The 24,962-nt window shown below is 40.6% G+C and overlaps 1 protein-coding gene across 1 annotated transcript; it reads right to left on the bottom strand.

Moving 5' to 3' along the window:
- Nucleotides 1-592: 592 nt before the first annotated feature.
- On the bottom strand, nt 593-5,936 carry LOC139111388 (uncharacterized). Its single transcript, XM_070671645.1, has 2 exons — nt 2,900-5,936; nt 593-2,808 (listed from the first exon to the last, which is right to left on the bottom strand). The coding sequence occupies exons 1-2, from the start codon at nt 5,934-5,936 to the stop codon at nt 593-595; spliced, it is 5,253 nt and encodes a 1,750-aa protein (XP_070527746.1).
- Nucleotides 5,937-24,962: the final 19,026 nt, after the last annotated feature.

Here is a 24,962-nt window from a genome sequence, read left to right as displayed (position 1 = left end):
TTGTATACCTTGATTCGTTTTGTGTAATAAATTATGTTTGAGTTTCCAAAAACACTTCACAATTCTTTTTTATAGTAAAGAAAATTCGGTTTATTAATTGAATAAAAGTATACAAAAAATAATAATAAAATAAGAATAATAAAGATATAGAAAGTTAGTTCAGTATTAATGGTTTGCCGGTTCTGCGACGCGCAAGCAAACCTTTTCAATTGCAGTTTACGTATAAAACGCACAGTTATATTATTTGCTAGCAGCACGAGCTATCCGTATTGAGAATCGGAAGGCAACTAACTAACGGAGAGAAGGCTTGCGATATCTGCTCGCCCTGCCTTTGTTCCTAAGGACGACCGTATAGCGTTACGGGAAGGCCCAGTTTCTCCGAAGATTGAACTTATCAGTCGGTCTACGTGACCGGATATTCAGTTATAAATTTCTTATACTAATAAGTAACAAGAGAAGAAGCAAAGTTTCCAAACGCATGAAACCTTTCAACGCACAATCATCGCATTACATTTCTTGATATTTTCTTTTTTCTTAACATTCCGCCCGCCTCGTTCTCGCTGTGAACGAACATTTGCTTACGCTAGCATGTTTATGTTTCGGTTGCATTTGAATCATGATTTATTTCATTATCAGCAAACAATAGAACGATTTTAACTACGGGTCGCGTATAAGTGGTTGTTGCAGTTTTAACGGTTACCACGCGAACTTGACCGTCGGCTCCAGGGTGAATAGCAATAATACGCCCAAGGGGCCATTTCGAAGGTGCAGTGCCTTCCCCACGAATTAAACATAGAGTATTAATTTTTAAGTTTTTCATCGCTACAGACCATTTATTTCTTACATTAAGCGTCGGAATATATTCATGGGACCATCGTTGCCAAAAGTGGTCTCGCATTTTCAGAATGAGTTGCCATCGCTTTAGCCGATTCTCAGGTATCTCTTGTAATGAAGATTCGGGTATAGCATTTAGAGGTTGCCCTATTAAAAAATGACCCGGCGAAAGTGCTTCAAAATCTTCGGGGTCATCGGTGATGGGAAGCAAGGGTCTCGAGTTTAAGCATGCTTCTACCTGCGTCAAGAAAGTTGCTAATTCTTCATACGTCAGTGTTGCTTTACCGATTACCCGGTGAATATGAAATTTTGCAGATTTTACCGCGGCTTCCCAGAGGCCCCCAAAGTGGGGTGCACTGGGGGGATTGAAATGCCAAAGAACCCCTTTATTGGTTAGATTATTTTTAATCAATGAATCATGTGTTATCTGTTTTATAAAATTTCTAAGCTGCGCATCTGCCCCTATAAAATTTGTGCCGCGATCACTATAAAGATGGGCACACAATCCGCGTCTAGAAGTGAATCGCCTAAAAGCCGCTAGAAATGCTTCAGTTGTATAATCTGAAACGGCTTCTATGTGAACAGCTCTGGTAGAAAAACAAACGAAAATGGCAATAAAGCCTTTATAGGCTCTTTGGCCTCTGCCCTTTGAGGTCCGCATCATAATTGGCCCAGCATAATCTAGGCCTGTATTAAAGAACGGTGGTAACGGAGAAGTTCTCGCATGAGGCAAACTTCCCATAAGCGGGAAACATGCTGTTCCTTTCCAACGTATACATTTGGCGCATTTGTGTATGAATGATTTAACAATTTGGCGTCCGCCTAGGATCCAATATCTTTGTCTTATTGTAGCTAAGGTTAACTGCACCCCGCCGTGCAGTGTCATACGATGGCACTTATCAATTACTAATTTCGCAAAATATGAATCCTTGCTGAGAATGATCGGATGCTTTTGATTATAATTAATAGATGAGTGTTGCAATCGGCCACCTACTCGAAGTATTTCATTTTTGTCAAGAAACGGATTTAATTTATATAATGCACTTTGTCGTAATAATGTCTGTTTATTTTTAATAGTCTTAATTTCTTTAGAAAAAAATGTTTCTTGTGAATGCTTAATCCAAAGATTTTTTGCACTCTCAAGTTCGCTTAATTCGAGATCTTGATCTCGATTTTTATGCTCTCGTAATCTTGTGGGCCAGCGACGGCACCAAGCAGTAATATGCAATAATCGTGCTAGCGAAGAAAATTGCAATAGCATTTCATTTTCTTGATTTTTGTTTTCAACTATATGTACTCTAGCAGGTCGTTCCTCCTCATGCGTTCGAGGAATTTCTTGATGAAATAATCTCGCATTTAATTCATCGTATGGTGATAACCACGCTGGCCCGGTCCACCACAGCGGGTGGCCTGCTAATTCCGATGGAGAAATTCCTCGCGACGCACAATCGGTCGGGTTTTCGTTACCGGACACGTGTTTCCACTGAGCATCAGGTAATGTCTCTTGTATCTCAGTCACTCTATTAGCTACATATGTTGACCAACGCGAAGAATGACCCCGAATCCAAGCCAAAGTAACCGTAGAGTCGGACCATAAATAAACTCTATTAATTTTAAATTTTGCAGCAAGTTTTATTTTATTTACTAAACGCACTAATAGAGCGGCAGCATTTAATTCTAATCGCGGTAAAGAAATAGTTTTTAAAGGAGCAACTTTAGTTTTTGATTGCAAGAGCGAAATTTTGGAAAAGTGAAAGTCGTCATATTCGTCCGGACTAGTCCACGTTACTCGTAAGTAAACAACCGCAGCAATGGCTCTTTCGGAAGCATCTGAAAATCCGTGGATTTCTATACTACAATTCGAGGCAAGACTATTTATCCAGCGGGGCAAAGCAATTTTCTGCAGTTCAGGGAGTTCTGCTTGAAATTTTAACCAAAATTCTTGCTCCTCTTTCGGCAGGGGCTCATCCCAATCTAAGTTTTTTAGCCACAATGATTGAATAAAAATTTTCGCGCGAATGATAACCGGTGCTAGCCACCCAAGCGGATCAAACAGTTGTGCAACTTCTGATAGAATCTTTCTTTTGAGTATATTTTTCTGCAATTATATGGATATGAAAGGCAAACGTATCTGTTCTAGGATTCCATTGCATTCCTAAAATCGGGTGTCCCTCAATGGATTGCCAAACGACAGGCTGGTTTGGATGTTCCGTTTTGGGAATTATGTCCTCTATTAATTTCGAGCTAGCAGCCCATTTCTTTAACGGGAAGCCGCCCGCCATGCAAATCGCAACTAGATCTTTTATTAAAGCACGTATTCCGTTTACGGAACTTGCTCCGGTAAGAATATCGTCCATATAAGTTTCCGATTGCAACACGGAAGCGCCTATAGGATATTTTTCTTTTTCATCCTCCGCGAGTTGTTGCAATACTCGCAGGGCTACAAATGGTGCACAAGCAAGCCCATAAGTTAAAGTGTTTAACTGATAGTCGTTTACATTCTCAGCAGGGTCATAACGCCAGACAATACGCTGCATTTTTTTGTCCGCGTCGTCAACCAAGATTTGTCTGTACATTTTTTCTATATCCGCTACTATCGCAAACCGATGTCGGCGCCAATTGGTTATTATAGCAGGCAATTCTGGCAGCAAATTTTTACCCGTCAGCAAAACTTGATTTAAACTTATATTTTGTGCCATCCGGGCTGATCCGTTAAAAACTACGCGTATCTTAGTTTTTTCCTCGGCTGATTTAATTACGCAATGATGTGGCAAATAACAGCACATTCCATCCGTCGGCGCGGGTGAAGTTACTTTAGTCATATGCTCAAGTTGTTGATATTCTGTCATAAATTCATTATATAATTTACGAATCTGCGGTTGTTTGCTTAATCGTTTTTCCAGAGCTTGAAGCATTTTAACAGCTATTGAGCGAGAGTTTTTAAAATTTGGAATCGCGTCCTTGTTCAAAAACGGCAATCGAATTATATAACGTCCTGTCTCATCACGGCGATGAGTTTCTACAAAATGTTTTTCGCACTCAATCTCTTCTGCAGTTAAGGCCGGAAGAGACAATTTTATTTCCTCCTGCTGCCAAAATTGCTTTACTAAATCGGACAAATCTATTCCCGTGGTGCATTTATGCACGGATACGCCCTTGCCGGTTGACTCTCCGCCCGCCGTTCCGGAAAGTACCCATCCCAACGCGGTTTTTATTGCAATCGGAGCGTTTATATTTCCTTTACGTATTCCTTCTTCAAGGATAATAGCATATACTTCCGCGCCTAAAATCAATTCAATATTAAAAGAAGCTCGAAAATCTGGATCTGCTAACTCTAATCCGCTTAAATGTTGCCATTCGCTGAACATATTTTCTAAACTAACCCCGGAGGCGGTGAGTCGAGACAAAATTAACGCTGTAATTTGCAATGAAAACGGAGTCTTTGTTCCGGATTCTATCTTAAATGTTACTTTACCACGAGCATGCATATTTATTATTCCACCAATTCCAAAAATAGGCGTTGAATCCGAAACTCGCGGGAGTTTTAATTTTTGCATTAAAGATTCAGAAGCAAGCGAGACTTCCGAACCCGGATCAATTAGCGCACGCACGGTGTGTTTTTTACCAAATTTGTCCGTAACGAAAACCCTGGCAGTCGCAAGCAAAACTCGTTTTCGCTCTACGAGATTACGCAAGTGGAGAGCCACTGCTCCTTCAGTGCTGGTTCCGGCTGGTTTTTCGGTTGTTTCCGAGTATTTCGGCGGCGCCGTCCCGGTGTTGATGTTCCTGCTGCTGGATGCGTTGAACTCCTCTGAGGCTCGATGCTCGATGGCTCTGGGTCCGGTGGTACGACGCTCTGCGGCGGAGGCATTGACTCCAGTTCGCATACTTCCGGTTGAACAGGCCTCATGGATTGTTGAATGATGTCGGTCTTTACAATAGTAGCAGCTTCTGGTAGAAGGACACAGATTGATTCGGTGATTTCCGAAGCAGTTGAAACACAAGCGATGCTCAATCGCGAATTCTTTGCGCGCATTAGGCCCTTTTCTTTGAAATTCCGGGCAGCCCAGAATATAATGTTGTCCGTGGCACAAAAAACACGTGTTCGGCTTACCTCCGCTTTGTAACGGAGCTGGGTTAGAAACAAGTGCTCGCGTAGCCCGAGATCCAGATGTAGTTTTAGACGATAAGTCACGTCCCGTCGGCTGGATTGCTTCCAAAGTTCGGAGACGGTTTTCCATAAACAGTCTCAATTCCTCATAGCATGGAGGATCTGTGGTATTTCCAATAACCGATTCCCACTCCTTACGTGTATAAGAATCGAAAAGCTCAATTATTCGATGCACAAATAAATCATTTTCTGCTACAGGCCTCTGGATTCCCTCTAAAGCAGCAACGGTCTGCAGCATTCCATTAAAAATCTTTCGCAATTCAAATGCACTTTCTCCTTTCATTTTCGGCAAATTTGAGAAGGAGGTAAGCACAGAGCGCACAAGCAAACGCTTATTTTCGTAATGTTCCTGAAGCATGGTCCACACTCGTTCGTAATTTCCTGCAGTCGTCGGAATGTTTCGCGTTAATTGTTCCGCTTCCCCCTTAAGACTGCTTCTTAAGTAATGGAACTTCTGTATTTCTTGCAATGAACTGTCAGCTCCCACCATTGACTGGAAAAGATCTTTAAAATTAGGCCAATCCTCAAAGCGTCCCGAGAAAGTAGGCAATTGCAATCTTGGTAGTTGGCTTCGAAGGGGCTCCGAACTGCGCGGAGATTCCGGTGTCTTTGATGATCCTGCTGAGGGCGACAATGTTAGCATCATTTCTTCCAAAGTAGCCCGCTGATTGTAATAAACCTCTTCCACGATTGCATAATAATCTTTAGTAATATAGGCATGGGTTTTCACTTGTTCCCAATATTCTTCTCTTAATTGATCATGAGCCTTTTCGAATTTCGCCCAATTGGTATCCAGTTGATTGATTCGAATTTCTATCGCACTGCTGGTTATCTTTGCTGTTCCCAGCTTACGCAAATTGTCTACGGCTCTTGCAATACGGCCGTGCAACTCCTGTTGGTTGTTAATTAACGTATCGTGATTCTGACTCATCGTAAGGAAGTTGTCGCAAACTTGAACAGTATAAATTTCGCACTGATTTACACTATCCGGCTCGAAGGACCAAAAAATGTTTGAGTTTCCAAAAACACTTCACAATTCTTTTTTATAGTAAAGAAAATTCGGTTTATTAATTGAATAAAAGTATACAAAAAATAATAATAAAATAAGAATAATAAAGATATAGAAAGTTAGTTCAGTATTAATGGTTTGCCGGTTCTGCGACGCGCAAGCAAACCTTTTCAATTGCAGTTTACGTATAAAACGCACAGTTATATTATTTGCTAGCAGCACGAGCTATCCGTATTGAGAATCGGAAGGCAACTAACTAACGGAGAGAAGGCTTGCGATATCTGCTCGCCCTGCCTTTGTTCCTAAGGACGACCGTATAGCGTTACGGGAAGGCCCAGTTTCTCCGAAGATTGAACTTATCAGTCGGTCTACGTGACCGGATATTCAGTTATAAATTTCTTATACTAATAAGTAACAAGAGAAGAAGCAAAGTTTCCAAACGCATGAAACCTTTCAACGCACAATCATCGCATTACATTTCTTGATATTTTCTTTTTTCTTAACAAATTACTTTATTTTACGTTAATCACGACTCGGTTACTATAACTCGTACCCCGGATCCCGACGAGCTTTCCGCCCCCGAAATTACCGTGTTACAAGGGTGGGAAGAGTGGGAATGAATATAAGAAAAGTAAAAGGGAGTATAAGAAGTTATGTGATAGAAAGAAAGAGGAGGAAAAAAGGAAATGGGAAAAGGAGGTGGAGCAGGCAAAGACAGAAGGAGAAGTGTGGAAAATAGTAAACAAAGGGAGGAAGGGTAGGAGGTGAGTGGATGAGAAGATTAAAATAAGAGAATGAGAAGAATATTTCAGGGGGGTACTGGGAGGAGTGGAGTGGAGAGTGGGAGGGGAAGTAGAAAGAAGTAAAGAGGGAGATGAGGAAAAAGAGATGGAAAGAGAGGAGTTTGAAAAGGTAATAAAAAAGCTGAAAAAGGGAAAGGCAGCAGGGAGTGATGACATTGAAAATGAGACGTGGAGAGAAGGGGGAGAGGAGGTGAAAGAAGAGCTATGGGAAATATGCAAAAGGGTGTGGAAAGGAGAAGGGTTTCCAGAAGAATGGAGGGAAGGGATAGTTGTGCCAGTCTTAAAGAAAGAAAAAGGAGAAAAGTGGAAGAATACAGAGGGGTGACACTGACACAAACAGGGTATAAAGTATATGCTTCGTTCTTGGAGGAAAGGATAAGAGAAGAAGTGGAAGAGAAGAAAATAGCTCCACAGAGTCAGGCAGAATTCAGGAGATACATGGGGACGCTGGATCAAATTTATGTTTTAAACCACTTGATAAATAGAAGAATAGAGGGTAAGGAGGGGAAGCTAGTAATAGCTTTCATTGATATAAAGGCAGCCTTCGATTCTGTGGACAGAAGAAAATTGATGGAAGCAATGAGAAATAGGGGGATAAGGGAGGGGTTGGTAAAAAGGTGCGAAGAGATAATGGAAGAGACGAGTAGCAAAGTTAGAGTAAAAAAAGAGGAAGGGAGAAAATTTTGGACAGTGAGAAAAGTGAGGCAGGGATGTCCGCTGAGCCCGAGTTTATTCACGATCCTGCTGGCAGACTTGAACGAGGAATTGGAAAAGGGTGGATGGGGCGGAACTAAGATAAAAGGCAGGAGGGTGTACTCGCTGGCATACGCGGATGACATTGCATTGATTGCAGAAACGGAAGCAGGAATGAAGGGAATGTTGAAGACATTAGAGGAATATGTGGAAAAAAAGGGATTGGAGGTAAATGTGGATAAGACAAAGGTGATGAGGTGCCGAAAAGGAGGAGGGAAATGGAAAAGGGTAAAGTGGGTGTGGAAGGGTAAAGAAATAGAAGAGGTTAAAAGATTTAATTATTTGGGTTATGTGGTGACAAGGAATGGAGATCAGAAAGAGCACGTGAAGGAAAAAGTAAAGAAAGCAGCAAGGGTGATGGGACAAATATGGAATATTGGTAAAAAGAAATTTGGAAAAGATTGGGGCAGAAGACTATGGCTGTTTGACAGGCTTGTATGGACAGTAATGAGCTATGGGGTGGAGATATGGGGAGGAAGGAAAGGGAAGAAATTGAAATGGTACATGAGAGGTATTTAAGATGGATAATGGGAGTAAGTAGAAGTGTGCCGGGGTATATAATGAGAGAGGAATTTCAGAGGGAAAAGTTGTCTGGGAAAGCGGGAATAAGGGCTTGGAAATATGAGAAAAGATTGGAAGAAGGAAGAGGGGGGTTTTGGCAAGAGCATGCTGGGAAGAAATGAAGGAGAGAGCGAGGGAAGAAAAAACAAGTGGGAAATGGGAAAAAGAAAGGGAGGAATTCTTTGAAAGATTGGGGTGGACGCTGGAGAGGATAGAAGAAAGAAGAGAAGAAGAGGGAATGAGAGGTGAAGAGATAGTGGTAAAAGATAAAGAATTGCAAAGAAAAGAGAGATGGGAAAAAATAAAAATAGCGAAATTTAATAAGGATTATCGAAAAATAAAGGAGGAAGGAGTACCGGAATATTTAAAGAAGGGATGGAAGGAGGAGAAATGGCAAAGGGTGGGAAGGTTTAGAGTAGGGGATGATATGAGGGGAAATAGATACTGGGAGGAAATAGAAAAAAAAAAGTGCAGGATGTGTTTGGATAAGGAGGAAACGTGGAAACATGTTTGGGAGGAGTGTGTAAACTGGGGGGACGGGAGGAGTTGGAAGGAGGCAGTTGGAGATGTATTTTGGAGGGGAGGGAAATGGGGAATAATGGTTAAGAATACGGGAAAGGGTAAGGAAAGGAATGGGAGAGAATGGAAGAATGAATGAGGCAGACTATGAAGATGTAAAAGCGTCGGAAGCGAGGGTCCATGAGAATGAATGAGAAATAGAATAAGAGAATGATTTCTGGCGGTGTGAGCGTAAGAACGTATGGGTATCTCTCTCTCTCTCTCTCGTGTGCTAAGCGGCGTTTAGAGAAAGTAAGAAAAGCGAAAAGTAGGAAGTAAGTTATTTGCAGGAAAGAACAAGAAAGAAGAGGAATTAAAAAAAGATGGAATATTGATAAGAAAGATTAGGGTAGAAATACGAAAGCGTTTAGGAAATAAGACGAGGTTTTTGTTGTTTGTCTTTTCAGGATAATGGAAGTAAGAAAGAAATGTAAAAGAAGACAGAAGAGTGTAAAGTTGATAGAAGAAAAAGGAAAAGAAGATGAAGAAAAAAATAAAGATAAGAAAATGTTGTAAGGCGAGGACGAATAGATGAAATGGATAAGAAGCGTAAAATGATAGAAGGAAATAGTGGCGATAAAGGTAGACAGTAGTGAGGGGAAGGTAGTGGAAAAAAGTAAAAGAGTAAAAAGAGTTAAAATGTAAGAAAGAAATGTTGAATGTAAGATGTCTATAAAGAATTGTTATTGTTATGAGTATGGTTAAGTTTAAGTTTATAAAGATTTAAAGATGTAAGGAGACGAAATGTACCTCGAAAGAGAAATAAACATTATTACATACATATATAAAAAGACCACATACAATTGAAAAAAAAACATTATATGAATTTATCAAATGGTATGATATTACAAAAGTAGAACCAAGAGAACAAGGAACAGAATATTACGAAATAGAAAATAATAAATATATTAAAAGAAGGAAACGTGGAAATTTAATAAATCATTTTAAATACGATGTAAAAACGAGCCCAGAAGAATATTTTTATGCATTATTGTTTTTATTTAAACCATGGCGTAAAATAAAAGATCTCAAAGAAGGTTGTGACAGTTATACAGAAGCATTTCATAAAATTAAATTACATTTGGATAAAGCATTAGAATATCATAAAAAAATAATAGAAATTCAAAATGCATTTGAAAAAGCAAAACAATTAGTAGAAAATCAAATAGAAGAAAACGAAAATTAAAAAGATACACAAGAGGATTCAGATAATCCTATTGGAGTACAAAATATTATAGCAGGAGACGCAATGCAAGATTTTAAAGATTTAGAGGAAATTAATGAAGAAGAAATTGATATCAATAAAATGATTTCAAATTTAAATAAAAATAAAAAAAGAGTTTTTGAAAAAATCATCAATACAGTATCATCAGAAACTAAAAAAATAAGATTATTTGTAAGCGGGGAAGGAGGAACTGGTAAAAGTTATTTAATACAAACAATAAAAAATTGGATAAAAAAGAATTTAAATAAAAAAACAGCAGTAGCAGCACCAACTGGAATTGCGGCATTTAATGTAAATCGATTAACAATACATAGATTGTTGCAATTACCAGTAGAACATGGTTATTCAGAAAAATATAAACCATTATCAGATCATGTAATAGAAGTTTTAAGAACAGAATTAAATGATGTAATTTTATTTATTTTTGATAAAGTATCAATGATTTCTAATATAACTTTGTTGTATATTCATTTACCTTTATCGGAAATATTTGATACAACAGATTGTTGTGATGGATGGTTCGGTAATAAAAATATTTTATTGTTTGGAGATTTATTACAATTACCTCCTGTGCATGGCGATTGAGTATTTAAAAAAATTACAGAAGAGAAAACAAATAAATTATTAGGATCATTAAATGTATGTAATTTATGAGTCAATCTTTTTGAATATGAAGAATTATTAATTAATATGCGACAAAAAGAAGATAATTTTTATCGTGAATTATTATCAAGAATAAGAATAGAATTAATAACAAATACCGATTATAAAAGTATAATTAAAAGAAAAATTACAATTAAAGGAGAATCAATGGAGAATAAAATAGAAAAAATATGTAATTACATTCAGAAATTATCAAATGAAACAGTATGTTTATTTCCAACAAAACATATGTGTGAAGCTTTAAACCAAGCAATGTTAAAACGAATTAATACGAAAGAAATAATATTAATAGCAGAAGATACAATTGAATGTGTATCTTTTTTGAAAAAAAGTAAACAAGGAAATTACAAAAAATGAAGATGATAATTCAAAAACAGCAGGTTTGTCAAAACAAATTATAATTAAAATAGGAGCAAAAATTATGATTAAAAGAAATATTGATGCTACTATAGGTTTAGTTAATGGTACGATTGCAAAAGTTAAAGCAATAGAAAAAGATCCTATTAAAAATAAGATTAATAAAATAAAAATACAATTACCAAATGAACAAGAATATTCATTAGAAAGAGTAAGTGTAAAATTTCAAGTATATGGAAGTGCATATGTAATTAGAAAACAATTTCCAATTTCATTAAGTTATGGCATAACTGTTCATAAAAGTCAAGGAATAAGTTTAGATAATGCAGTAATAGATATTGGCAATTATGTATTTACAAGTGGTCAAACATATGTAGCATTATCACGTGTAAAAACAATAACTGGTTTACATATAATTAATTTCGATCCTTCATCTGTATTTGCAAATAAAGAAGCTATTATTGAATATAATAGATTAATAAATATTTATAAACCAGAAAAAAAAGCATAACAATAAATTCTAAAAAATATATAAAAGTTAAAGATAATTTATGGATTTTACCGAAAGAAATTATTTCAGTACAAGAATCAAAACAAGAAAATGAGTTTAAAACAGAATGGATATTACGAGGAATACAAAATACGGACAATGTATCATGTTATGCAAATACAGTGATACAATGTTTATAAAATATAAATTTAATATGTAAAACTTTATTAAATGCAGAAAAAATAGAAGTTTTAAATAAATTTACACATCAATATGATAGAGGAATTCAAAATCTAAATTTAAATAAAATACGAGATGCAAATAATTTTATTAAAACATTATGCAATAAAAATGAGGATATACAAAATTTAATACAACACCAATTAACATACAGGGTGTCCCAGACATAACGAAGGATACTGGGAGGATAGATAGAATTGATTGAGACAAGTAGAAAAGTCCCGTACCATTTTGTAAAATTCTCAACCGTTATTGAGAAAAAAATTAAAATGTATAAATTGTATAGGCGTAAGAGCGACAAGGATGCTGCGCGTGAGTGAGCGCGACAGGCGAATCGCTAGAAATGGCGCCGTCGCCTGTCGCGCTCACTCACGCGCAGCATCCTTGTCGCTCTTACGCCTATACAATTTATACATTTTAATTTTTTTCTCAATAACGGTTGAGAATTTTGCAAAATGGTACAGGACTTTTCTACTTGTCTCAATCAATTCTATCTATCCTCCCAGTATCCTTCGTTATGTCTGGGACACCCTGTATACTACACGTTATTTATCATGTAGAGATACAAAAATTTATAATAAAAATAAAATTCTATTAATATTGTTTATTAAACAATTAAAAAAGAAAAATTATAATTTATCGGAATTAATAAATTTAACATTAGCACAGTGGTATCCCATGGAGAAAAAAAAAAGTGAAAATTGTGGACAACAAAGAATAAAATTAAAAAAAGAAATAAAAATAGTAGGGAATAAACACGGGTTCTAACCCAGGAGCGTTGAGGGAGGCGAGGGGACATGATGAGAGAGCGCGGGGAGAGGTAGGGTGGAAGAGACCCGGGGGGTATCTGTCACCCATTCATACCCTCCCCTCCCCAGGTCTCTTCCCACCTACGGCTACCTCTCCCCACGCTCCTCTCATCGCGGATTTTTTCCCCCGTCCCCTCGCCTCCCTCAACGCTCCTGAGTTAGAACCCGTGTTTATTCCCCCTTACAACACCCCGCGCTAGCAACCACCGTTAATATACAGGGTGTCCCAGACATAACGAAGGATACTGGGAGGATAGATAGAATTGATTGAGACAAGTAGAAAAGTCCCGTACCATTTTGCAAAATTCTCAACCGTTATTGAGAAAAAAATTAAAATGTATAAATTGTATAGGCGTAAGAGCGACAAGGATGCTGCGCGTGAGTGAGCGCGACAGGCGAATCATTAGAAATGGCGCCGTCGCCTGTCGCGCTCACTCACGCGCAGCATCCTTGTCGCTCTTACGCCTATACAATTTATACATTTTAATTTTTTTCTCAATAACGGTTGAGAATTTTGCAAAATGGTACAGGACTTTTCTACTTGTCTCAATCAATTCTATCTATCCTCCCAGTATCCTTCGTTATGTCTGGGACACCCTGTATATTACAAATAAAATAAAAACTTACGTTTTTTAATTTTGCCGCAATTTTTTCACCGGCGGCAATTCGCTGTCTACAAAGGTGAATCGTTTCCCGTGGGTGCACAAGTTCATTCGTTTGTCTATAACGTATCCACACTCGTCACCCACGGGATTTTCGGGAACAGAACGAGGGGTTCTGTTACACCGTGGTACGGTGCGGGTGTGGGTCCGTTCGCCGGAACGTGTACCACCCGTTGAGAGGAGCCGGGTGTAGAAGAATAAAGACTTCTCTTTGAAAATGTGCTGTACTTGTTTATTTCTGCGATGATACACTTGTCACGCGTCACGTTTCTCCTGATAGGAGTGCCCGCGACGGCTTCCGAGCCGTCGCTCATATACTCAGCCCAGTTGCAACCTCAGCGAGTTTCGGCCGCGGTGGTTGACCGGAGAGGTTCGTCAACCGCGCGGCCTTAATTTAATTGTTAAATGTTCATTTCCTTATTTCGACATCGGGCGATAATCCCGAGGTCCTTGCCCGATGTCGAAATACGCAAGGTATTTCCGGGGTGGTTTGCAACCAGAGCGCATTCTTTGAAGTGCAGCTCAGGTTACAACATTCCTCCCCCCTTAGGGAGAAAGGGGTCGGGGTTTGTATTCTTCCCGACTCCTTTCTTTATGGTTGCAGCTCGGCCGGAAGTTCGCGTTTTTTGCTTTTTCTTAAAATTAATACAACGGCGAATACAGTTATCGTAATTACACTTATTATTGCGCTTGCTCCTGTCGTATAATATATTAATATTTTCGTATTTGTAACGTGGTAATTATTTTCTAGGCCCTTATTCATTTCGTCTAAATCTACGCTTAATTGTAATAATTCGCGTTGATTTCTTATGACAGGTTCACGCTGAATCTGCCTAAGTGTGTTAGTGATCACTGCGGTGTTATTCGCACGTGTTGATGCGTGTGTGAAATTGTAGGTGGGAATATGCGTGCGTATTTCCCTTCCCCCATCGAGGAATGCGTCTGTATGGTGACGTCTGGCGTGATTAATTTGCATACGCCGTTTATTTTAATTATGCTAGTGTGGCTTATTTTTTCTCTTTTAACCGGCCTATCTTTACAGCGTATTTCTATTGATTGTGTATCTACTGTGGAATAAATCCATGTTGAGGCTCGTTTAATGTTATCCATAGGCTTACGTTTAATAATATATATCGTGTTTCGCATGACGTTGGTCGCATTTCTGGTTTAATTAGCGCGGTGATTTCGCATGGTGCGTTATCTGATACTTGATACGTTGGGTAGCTATTTTCACATACGAAGTTGTCGCGATTATTTTTGCAGGTTTTAATTTCTTCTGCGCTTAATATTATATACTTATTATTATCATTATCTATTGCTATATATTCGTCGGTGGTTTTAATTATCTTAAATAAGTTCGAGTGGTCGTGTACAGGAAATGTGGTAACCTTTTTTAGGCTGTATTTAACGTAGTTTACTATTGGGAATTTTAACACTGCTATGAGTGTATAATAGTTTTGATAATATATTTTGAATGAACAATATTTTTCAATGGTATTCCAATTTATTTGATTTATTTTGAAGGGGAAATGGGCTTCCTCTGACAAATGCGAAGTGGCTTCTAATAATTCTGAAATTATTTCGTTGATCGGTAATAGTCGGGCGTTTAATATGCCTGTTTTTGTGTGAGTAATAAAGTCAATCGTGTCTTGTAAGTCGGTCAGTAAGTCATTTGTCAGTATTCTCAGGTTGTTCATGTATTCAGTTACCTCTAGCTGTTGTGTTACTTTGTCTAATTGCTGACTCAGGAATGTCGTTGCATTCATTACAATGCGATCGTGGTGCTCGAGTATAGTTTCTAATTTCTGTATATGACCAATCGTACTGTTAATTATTTTAATTTGGTTTTTTGCTACGTGTTGTATCGTCTGTTGATTTGAATTTAATAATTGTAATTGTTCCGTAATTCGCTTATCGTCTTCTGCGTCCATTACACCGAACAGTGTTTTCGCGGCTGAGCCTATTATATCTAGTAGGCCTCTTTTTGATCCTTGGTTTTTGTAAAGAGACGTTAATCTATTTAATGCGGTTGTAACCTTATTATTCTGCTTACAAACTATAGAATATAAATTGTGACATTTTTGTTGTAACGTCGCGCCGTTTACTTTTTCGCGGATTTCTTTGCACATTTTTTCTGCTTCTGTCTATAAACGCTTTTAGGCGGTTTGCATGGACTTTAAGTGTTCTTCGTCCTTTTTTAATACTATAGTTAACGTCGCTGTGTTTTTCCGTAATTTTATATGGACCTATCCATAGCGCGTCTAGTTTTTTTGATCGTCCGCGACGAACGGCTTCGTCATATAGAAGAACTGAGTCCCCTACTTGAAACTCGCGTCCGCGGGATTTACGGTTGTACGTGATTTTGGCTTTAATTTTTTCACCCTTAGCATGTTCGCGCGCTAGGTGGTTAGTTGCTCGCAGTCTCTCTCGAAGTTCTTGTGCGTAATCTTCGTACGAGTAGGTAGTTTTTGGTGCGGTTGTTAGAGCTGTCGGTATTGTCGCTAGATGTCCGAATACTAACTCAAAGGGGGTGAATCCTGTGGCTGTATGTGGCGTAGTGTTGTACGTGAACATTGCGTACGGCAGCCACTCGTCCCAGTCCGTTTGATCTTGTTCAATGTAGTGACGCAAATATTCGGCTAGTGTTCGGTGTGAACGCTCCAACGCTCCGTTCGTTTCTGGGTGATAGGCCGTTGTTTGAATTTTATGGATTTTTAGTAATTTGCACATATTCTTAAAAACTTCACTCATGAAGTTTGTGCCTTGATCGGAGAGAAGTCGCTCCGGTATTCCGTATTCTAGCACAATTTTTGTTACAAATGCTTTCGCAACTGTTACTGCTTCTTGATTCGGTACGGGTATTGCCTTACTGAATTTTGTTAGTCCGTCTTGAAAAGTTAATATATATTTATTCCCGTTGTGCGACAGAGGTAGGGGGCCTACTATGTCTAAGGCACATTTCTCGAACGGTTTTTTCGGTGTGTCGGTGATTACCAATGGCATTTTTGTCTTTCTACTTAATTTATTTCGTTGGCAATGTTCGCATTTTTTAATATAATTCTCCACGTCCTTGCTCAATCCTAACCAGTCGTGGTGTAATTTGATGCGTTGCAACGTGCGACTGACACCTTGGTGGCCGCCCATTGGTATGTCGTGATATTCGCGTAATAGGTTTGTCTTTTCTTCTTCTGTATATTCTCTTCGTTCTTGACACGTATTCACCTGACGTTCGCATTCTTGAGTCGGTGGATTTCTGCTCAGAGCATCGGCGTTGGTATTACTTTTCCCATCTTTATGTATGATTTTATAATCATGTTCTTCGAGTTGTAGTCTCCATCTAATCAGTCTTGATCCGGGGTCGTTGACGTTGAATAACCACGTTAGAGACTTATGATCTGTTACGATCGTGAATGATGTGCCGAAAACGTACGGTCTGAAATGTTTTACGGCCCAGACGATTGCTAATAATTCTTTTTCCGTGGTGCTATAATTTTTTTCTGCCTTATTTAATATACGGCTTGCGAACGCGATCGGGTGATCTTTTCCTATTTCGCCCTGTGAAATTATCGCTCCTATGGCGTAATCTGATGCGTCCGTCGTGATAATGAACGGTTGTGTGAAGTTCGGGTAACTTAATACTGGTGCTGTCGTAAGCTTTTCTTTTAATAATTCGAACGCGTTCTGTTGCTCGATATTCCATTTGAATTTTTCGTCTTTTTTCGTGAGCGCGGATAATGGTCTTGCAATTTTTGAGAAATTCTCAATAAATTTGCGGTAATAACCTGCCAATCCTATAAATGACTGTACGTCTTTCACTTTTTTGGGGATTGGAAAATTTTTTACGGCGGAAATTTTTGACGGGTACGGTCGGACGCCATCCTTAGTTATTAAATGTCCCAGATATAGCACTTCTTTGCGTAGGAACTCGCATTTGTCGGGTTGTAACTTAAGATTATTTTCACGCAATTTCTTGAATACTTCTTCCAATCTTTTATTATGCTCGTCCAACGTAGGCCCGAACACGACGATGTCGTCTAAATATACGAGACATTTGATACCTTGTAAACCCGATAGCACCGAGTTCATCATCCTCTGGAATGTGGCCGGTGCATTTTTCAGTCCGAATGGCATACGGTTGAATTCGTAGTGGCCTTCAGGCGTCGAAAAAGCAGTTTTCGCTCGGTGATCTTTATGCATGGGGATCCGGACGCTAGATCCAGTGTAGTAAAATACTTTGCGTTTCCCAATTGGTCCAGGATTTCCTTCATATTAGGAATCGGGAAAGAATCGCCTATAGTAATGTCGTTCAGTTTCCTGAAGTCAACGACGATCCGTAGTTTTTGTTTTCCCGAAGCATCAATTTTCTTGGGTACTACCAGTATCGGTGCGTTCCATTGGCTGGAGCTTGGTCGTATGACGTGGTTTTGTAGCATCTTCTTCACTTGTTCCCTTACTTCGGACTTATGTTTTTCCGGTAGTCTATACGGGCGACAGTTGATTGGTCGGGCGTTTACTTCTGTTACGATCTCGTGCGCTACGGATGTCGTACAGGATAAATGGTCTCCCTCGAGGTAGAAAATGTCGCAAAAGTTTTGGCATATTTCGGTTACCTTAATTTTTTCTTCCTTATTTAGGTGTGCTACTCGCAGCTGTTTGCGTACGCTTTCCTGTCGCCCAAGCACGTTCTCCATTCGCGACGCGTCGGGTATCGCGAGCGTGCTGACTAAGCATTCGGGCGGCACGGCTTCTATCTGCACGAGTGGAGTGTCTAATTCTATCGGCTTTTCCGTAATATTTAAGACGCTAATTTTACAGATATTTTCTTCCGGTTTTACCAAGCAGCTGCCGATAAAAACTCCGGGTTTTGGTTCTTCCGCGTAGACTATGCCTATCTGATTGTGGCTCGTAACGGCTTGTACAAAAGTTTCGCTTCGCGGTGGTAACGTGATTCGCGAGAACGGCTGTAACTTAATCGGCACCTTGTGGATTATTAATTGTTTCTTCTCTACGTCGTATATTGTGGGATGTCCCTTCAAGAAGTCCATGCCTAAGATTCCTTCGTAGTTTATGGGTAATGCATCGGGCACGACGTGCATGTTATGGTTTATGTAGCGGTCCCGTAACCGGATCGTCAATTTCGCGATTCCTATGGTGCGGAGTTGGTGGCCGGTCACACCCGTTAATGCCGTAGACTCCATATATATTGGGGTATCTCCTCTGAGTTTACCGACTTTGATGAGGGTGACGGCGGCCCCGGTGTCGAGTAGGAAGGTATATTTTCCGTCCCGTGACTCTTGCACGTTAAGAGTGACTAAATCGAGGTGTCGATTCGCGTCTCCCCCGGTCAGATGGGAAATCTGATACGCGCTAGCCGGTCGAATTTCCGGGACGCGTGTTTCGTTTTCGTGTAAAGCATGGCTCGTCGTGTCTTGACGCGTGTAATTCTCCGCGGCAGTATATGATACCGGAGCCGATCGTGACTGTCGAGAATCCGACCGGCTGTGGTGTCGGTTTGCGGGACGCGATTCGGTGTTCCGTTTTAATTTTCTACATTTTTCGCGAATATGGCCCGGCTTGTCGCAGTACGAACAGCGTTTAGTGGGCGTATAACACCGCGGGGAATGATCCGCGCGAAGCAGGCTGAAACGTTGCGCGAAACGGCTCGATCGACATTCGAAGCCTTGGTGCCCTTGTTTCCCGCATTTTTTGCAAGGCGGCACAGGTGGACGCCCCGAAGTATACGGGAGCTTCCTTTCCAAAAATCCGCGGGGAACTGTGCCGCTTTGTCTCTCTTCGGCCGAGGCCCCATCTATAGCTTCCTGTAGGGTAGTATAGTTGCGGGAACGCACAATAATAGAGATATGCGGCAATAGGCCGTTTTGGTAATTCTGCAGGACTTGCTTCTGCAGAGATTCCCATATGCCCTGTTTTTTATCGGCTGAATAATGGCCGTCTTCGCTGAGCGCGTCGTAAAGTTCGGACGCGAGTTGATCCGCGCGCGTGCCAAAGGCTTGGGCGCTCTCGCCCGGTCGCTGCTGCAGCTGGTTGAAATCCAGCTGGAGGTACGAGGTAGAGCGTCGATGCACGTAATTTGCTTCTATTTCCCTAATGAATTGCTCGAAATCGGTGATTTTCTTAGACTCAAATCTTGATAGTGCGCGTCCCGTTAGTTTAGTATATAAGATGGCGGTTAACAGTTCGTCCTCTTCTTCGAGATCGATCTTTTTTGCTACGAATTCGCAGGCTTTCACAAATTTCTTGACATTGTTTTCGTTACCGTCGAACGAAGGGATGTAGTTTATGGCGTGTTGTTGTAACCCAAACCCCGTTACAACACGAAACATGACGCAGGGCATTTCGGCATAAGTATCTCGTAATTAAATAACCTCGGAGGATGCAATATCAGCAAACCTCCTTAAGAAATTAAATAATAAGAGAAACACGTGCGAGAACTTATTGCCGAAATCGCTAAGGTTGCATTCGCCGAACAACCGAAGTTCGGCATTGCAACCCGATGACGTCAAGGCTCTGCGTCACTATTAAATAACCGCGAACCGTCACGGACGAGTAGTCGCATCTGAGTCCGTACCGTAAGCCGAGAGCGTGAGGTAATCAAAGTTCGGTCGCGTGCCATGTAAGAGGAGACCTCGCGGAGCCGAGGACGCGTGATAACGCGGGGACGTGCGCCGAACCAACCAAAGGAGAACATAGGAAGACCGAAAAAGTGTAACAACGCAACTTAATAAAAATCTAAGTCTTTATTGAAATTTACTACTTTCGCCCTCCCTCACGGATCCCGAAGGACGGACCCCGTGCACCGGCCCCGGTGCAACAGTGTTGTAACGTGAAGAAATGTCGCGGGTGATTCAGTGAAAAACGGACATCTTCCCGTCGGTTTCTCGTTCTTTGAACCGATATGTCGCGGGGTCTACGGATACCGTATCTTTCCGCGAGTCCTTAGTTTTCAATTCGATCTAGACGCGTTACCATTAGTTGCATAGCGTCTAGTAGAGTCTCGATAGCCTCGTCCCTTGTTGCCGAGCCTCGAGTTCGTGTAATCGGCGAGGACTGTGCCCGGTTCGACGGTCCGGGTTCGCCCATGGAGCTGTCACGGAAGGTCGGTGGCTCGGTTACCGTTGCGTTTGGTACGGGATTAGACGCGTCGGGCGTTCTATTAATAGTTACATTCGCATCGGTATTATCTCTACTGTTCGTCAGAGTATAAATTAAATGGTCTCTCTGATTCGCGAAGAGGTCGCTCTTGAATGAATTATGAGGGGACAGGTGACTGCGCAGGAGGAAATTATCGTCTCGAAAAGAACTCGCCGCCTCGTCCCTTGATCTAGCGGGTAGCGAGACTCCGTTAGAAAATTCAGTTTGTTCCTCATCGCTTGCACCGCCGTTACCGTAAGCGCGCCGCATCCTATACCGACAGATTTCTCGGGTTGTTTCCGCGGATTGCGGGGGGCGTGTGAATACCGGACGCATTGGTTCAGACACTTCTGGATTATGAAGCCACGCGAGTCGGGACAAGATTTGACGCGTATAAGTGTCTTCGTCGGACATAGACGGATATTATCGCAAACAATTTACGCTGAGTATAAATTACATATAGTTTGTCGTGTGACTTACACTATCGCAGAGATTCGCATGTTTTTTCGCAGGGTAGGCTGTAGCTTGCTTTCCTGGTGTCCTCGCTTGGGTACTGCTCTGCCGCGTTGATCGGGTTGCTTGAAGATGGCCTCGGATGTTAGCGGCGGATGTATTTACCAGTTGTTTTTTGTTGCAGACGTTCCACACTTCCCGGTCGTCCCAGAGAGTGGCTGAGGGCGAGCCTGAGTTCCGGAGGGCGGATCCCACCGTTGCCACCAAATTTGTTACACCGTGGTACGGTGCGGGTGTGGGTCCGTTCGCCGGAACGTGTACCACCCGTTGAGAGGAGCCGGGTGTAGAAGAATAAAGACTTCTCTTTGAAAATGTGCTGTACTTGTTTATTTCTGCGATGATACACTTGTCACGCGTCACGTTTCTCCTGATAGGAGTGCCCGCGACGGCTTCCGAGCCGTCGCTCATATACTCAGCCCAGTTGCAACCTCAGCGAGTTTCGGCCGCGGTGGTTGACCGGAGAGGTTCGTCAACCGCGCGGCCTTAATTTAATTGTTAAATGTTCATTTCCTTATTTCGACATCGGGCGATAATCCCGAGGTCTTTGCCCGATGTCGAAATACGCAAGGTATTTCCGGGGTGGTTTGCAACCAGAGCGCATTCTTCGAAGTGCAGCTCAGGTTACAACAGTTCTGTCTAATGTTAATGTCTCCCCAGGTTTGCACTCACCACGAATGTGGTTATCGTAATATAGGCTCAATTGAGCTGAACTGTTTTTTTGGTGTGTGCTACACCACACACCGCCTGCACTAAACGGGGTGCGATTCCCCAACTCGCGGTGCGCAAGAATATGCAATAACGATGCACACTTTTTTTCCATTTAAGAAGTCTCTTAATTAGACGTGTTACACTTGAAAAAATCAGCATACGACTGGCAGGCGACAGCTACGAGCTCACTGCAGACAGTCAGAAAGTAAAAACGAAAGCATTTTTTTATCAACAGCAGTTCCGAAGGTGTGACATATACTCGTGAGAATCTTTTACAGCGTTTAGCACGTTTGAAACTTAAGATGCATTCTATCACGCAATGAAAGATTAAGAAATTATTTCATTTAAAAGATGTATCTCGAAAATGTGACATATACTTACGCAAATCTTTTTATATTTAATTCCGAGTTTTTTAAAGAAATATGTATGAGATCAATCCGTAGTTCATGGATATTAGGGGAAAAATGCAACAATAAAAAATTTTTTTAATATAAACATTATTTGTATATTTTGATGGCAATAAAAAATGTTTTAATATAATATAATATAATATAATATAATATAATATAATATAATATAATATAATATTACTTTCGCGCTCCGAATACTAGAGCTAGCAGCTCACAATTAACAATTTGATTCCCATCATAGCAATCGCTAGCATGTATCGCGCTTACAACCTCGTCACGAGTTTTAGCAGTGGAAACGATGCTAGCAAATCGTGCAAATTTTGAATCAATTATTTTAAGAAAAAATGTAAACTTATTAAATGCCAATGTAATACACTCATCAAGATCAATCATTTTAAGAAATGTCGATTCCATCATCATTAAGTATTTGCCAGCTGATTCAAACCGCAAGACATCCATGCCATTAAAGTTGCGTAGTCTGGCTGTCAACGCACCGAGGTACACGAAGTCTTGAGAATTTTTTAAATTGTTGTGGAGCAAACTTGAAATGTTTGCACGATACTCGCAGAGTGATTTCCAAACCTCGAGAGATAGCGGCATTTCCAATCCTCGATTATCGCCAATAATAATTTCCACATAACTTGGTGTTCCAACATTAACACCAATTTCTAAATATTTAAAGCTCGTAGCCGTCAATGCATACCGCTTACATAGAATACGGATTGCACGATCTTTAGATGAGCTAGTGTAAAAACAAAAAAATGACCATATAAAGTTTTTATTAAAAAAAAATTTTTTAGTTAGAAAAATTTGTTACGTCCTGTAACTCCACATCTCCTTTTTCCGACACATGGTAGATAAAGTAGATAATGAAAAGTATACCGAATGTATTGGTATCAAAGGAGAGGGTTCTAAGTTTCCAGAAAAATAATTTTAACCGACGGAATATCCTGAATCGCCAGATGTATAAATAAAAGAAGGAACCTGAAACAATTGTACAACAGATGCGGAATATAAAAATCGAAACGAAAGGATTTGTCAAAATATTCAACAAACATTAGTAGCTCGGAAAGATTTGGAATATCTTAAACTAACAATAAATGCCTGGCGGTACACAAAGGAAATTCGGGAAGAAAAACAATTTAGTAAAATCAAATTTCGCCGTGGATCTTAGGGATTAGAAAACGGAGGCAAGAAGCCTGTAATAATAAAAATGGGATACGCGGCCGGAAACTATAAAATTCAGGGAGCAATTGCACGCTGCCGATAAAAAGAAGTTATATAAACATTTTCGAATCTGTTATCTGGAAGCTTAGAAGGGCTAAAACCATGTAGAGGGGAGCTCATAAACATTTTCTCCTGAACCAATAGATATCGGGAACTCCTCACCAAAAATTAGAAACTAAGGGCGAAAACTTAGAAAATTAAGAAAACTGAGAGAAGGGCAACCAATAATTGTAAAGACGGAAAAATGGAGGAATAAGCCTAACGAATAGAATTAAAATTTTGGATAAGACTAAGAATCTGGCGCTGGTCCTCCCCTTTTCCGAGCTTATAAAACCGAGCGCTTCGACGACGCTCGCGCTCATTCTGTTCTAAAAATCTAATTTGCTCAGTTTGCTCAGTTATTCTAAAAATTTTTAAGTGTTTGTGATTATCTTGTGTGGGCGAAATAAAGGAAACGTCTCGAGAAATCATCCGAGAGAATTTGAAGCCATCAAATAGTAAGTGTCATCATTTATTTATCCCCATTTTTCCTTTAATTTTGAAACGGTTCCACTAAAATAGTTTTTATTTAATTCATATATATACTTTTATATATAAAAATGAAAATTGAGGGAATGGTCAAGGTGCCGTTCACGCTTTATTGTTTCGCTATCTCTCTCTCGAATCCTCCCGTTTTTTCGGGTGCCTCGACCTGTCTAGCGGGCTTCCTTTTGTCGGGGGTTGCGATATGCCGCCAATAAATGGTGACTATCAAAACCTTGACTTGAGTAAGGCCCCCATTCGGCTAGAGGAACCAGAGAAACTTAAGGTGACAACGGAGAGATCCGAAAGGAGCTGTGAGACGTGACGCCCAGGCATATTTTCCTCTCCATAATTCATTTATTAATTTAATTCATTAAAATGAAATCCTTTTAGTGGAATCATCGAATTTAAGAACCCTTAAGAAAAGCCGGGCTCGCCGAAATCGGCAAATTCGGAATTTGAGGAGCCTAATCCAGTGCTTCTTCGTGCAATACTTATTCGCGGCGGCGCCAGGGGAGATAAGAACCGACCCTCCCCGAAGAAGAGAAGAGAGGTCGTTGTCGCCTTAACCCCCAGCTCCCCCGACTTCACCGGCTCCCGAGGAAGTTCCCCAGAACGTTGAGAATCCCAGGGAACTTTCCCCTTCTCCGAATCCGCCGAGAACAAACGTCAACGCGACCGAACCTGAGCCTGATTCGGAGCAGTTCCGCCCTACGACTCCTTCCTATTCTCCGGACATCTCGATTCATTCTCCAGGAGCTGCACCTAGAGCATGCTCCTCTCCTATTCCGTCCACGATACCTCATCCTGGGGAGCCTGAGGAGGTCGACTCCTTTGCTGATGACGATACTGTCTTTTGGCAAGAGTCTGACGGCCCAGAGCTTTCCCTCCCCGCCCCGAGTGTGGAGTTCCTCGGCGGGCAAGAGGAACCCAGAGCGATCGTAGATCCTCTCCTCGAGCTCCTTCGGAGGACTTGCTCTCCGTGGACGGATCCCGTCCCCGAAAGGGCCTTCACAATAGGCCCTGATTCCTTCGATCCTGAGGAGATCAGGAGAGAGGCCAGTAGGGCATCTCCTGATCAGAACGTCCTCATATTTTATCCCGGGGTGGAACACCCCTTCTTAGCTCCGATCAGGCTGATTGATCGAGTATTTCCGAGATCGTCGGCTAGGATCTCGGAAATCATAGAAATTGAGCTCGATTAATTATTATCATTATTATATTTTTGTGTTATTTCCCGCGTACTTTTGTTAAATAAACAAAAAATGTTTTTTTTTAAATTAGTATATTTAATT

Source organism: Cardiocondyla obscurior, linkage group LG23, assembly GCF_019399895.1.
Source record: "Cardiocondyla obscurior isolate alpha-2009 linkage group LG23, Cobs3.1, whole genome shotgun sequence".
Classification (NCBI taxonomy): domain Eukaryota; kingdom Metazoa; phylum Arthropoda; class Insecta; order Hymenoptera; family Formicidae; genus Cardiocondyla; species Cardiocondyla obscurior.
This window is presented reverse-complemented; position numbering and strand designations above follow the sequence as displayed.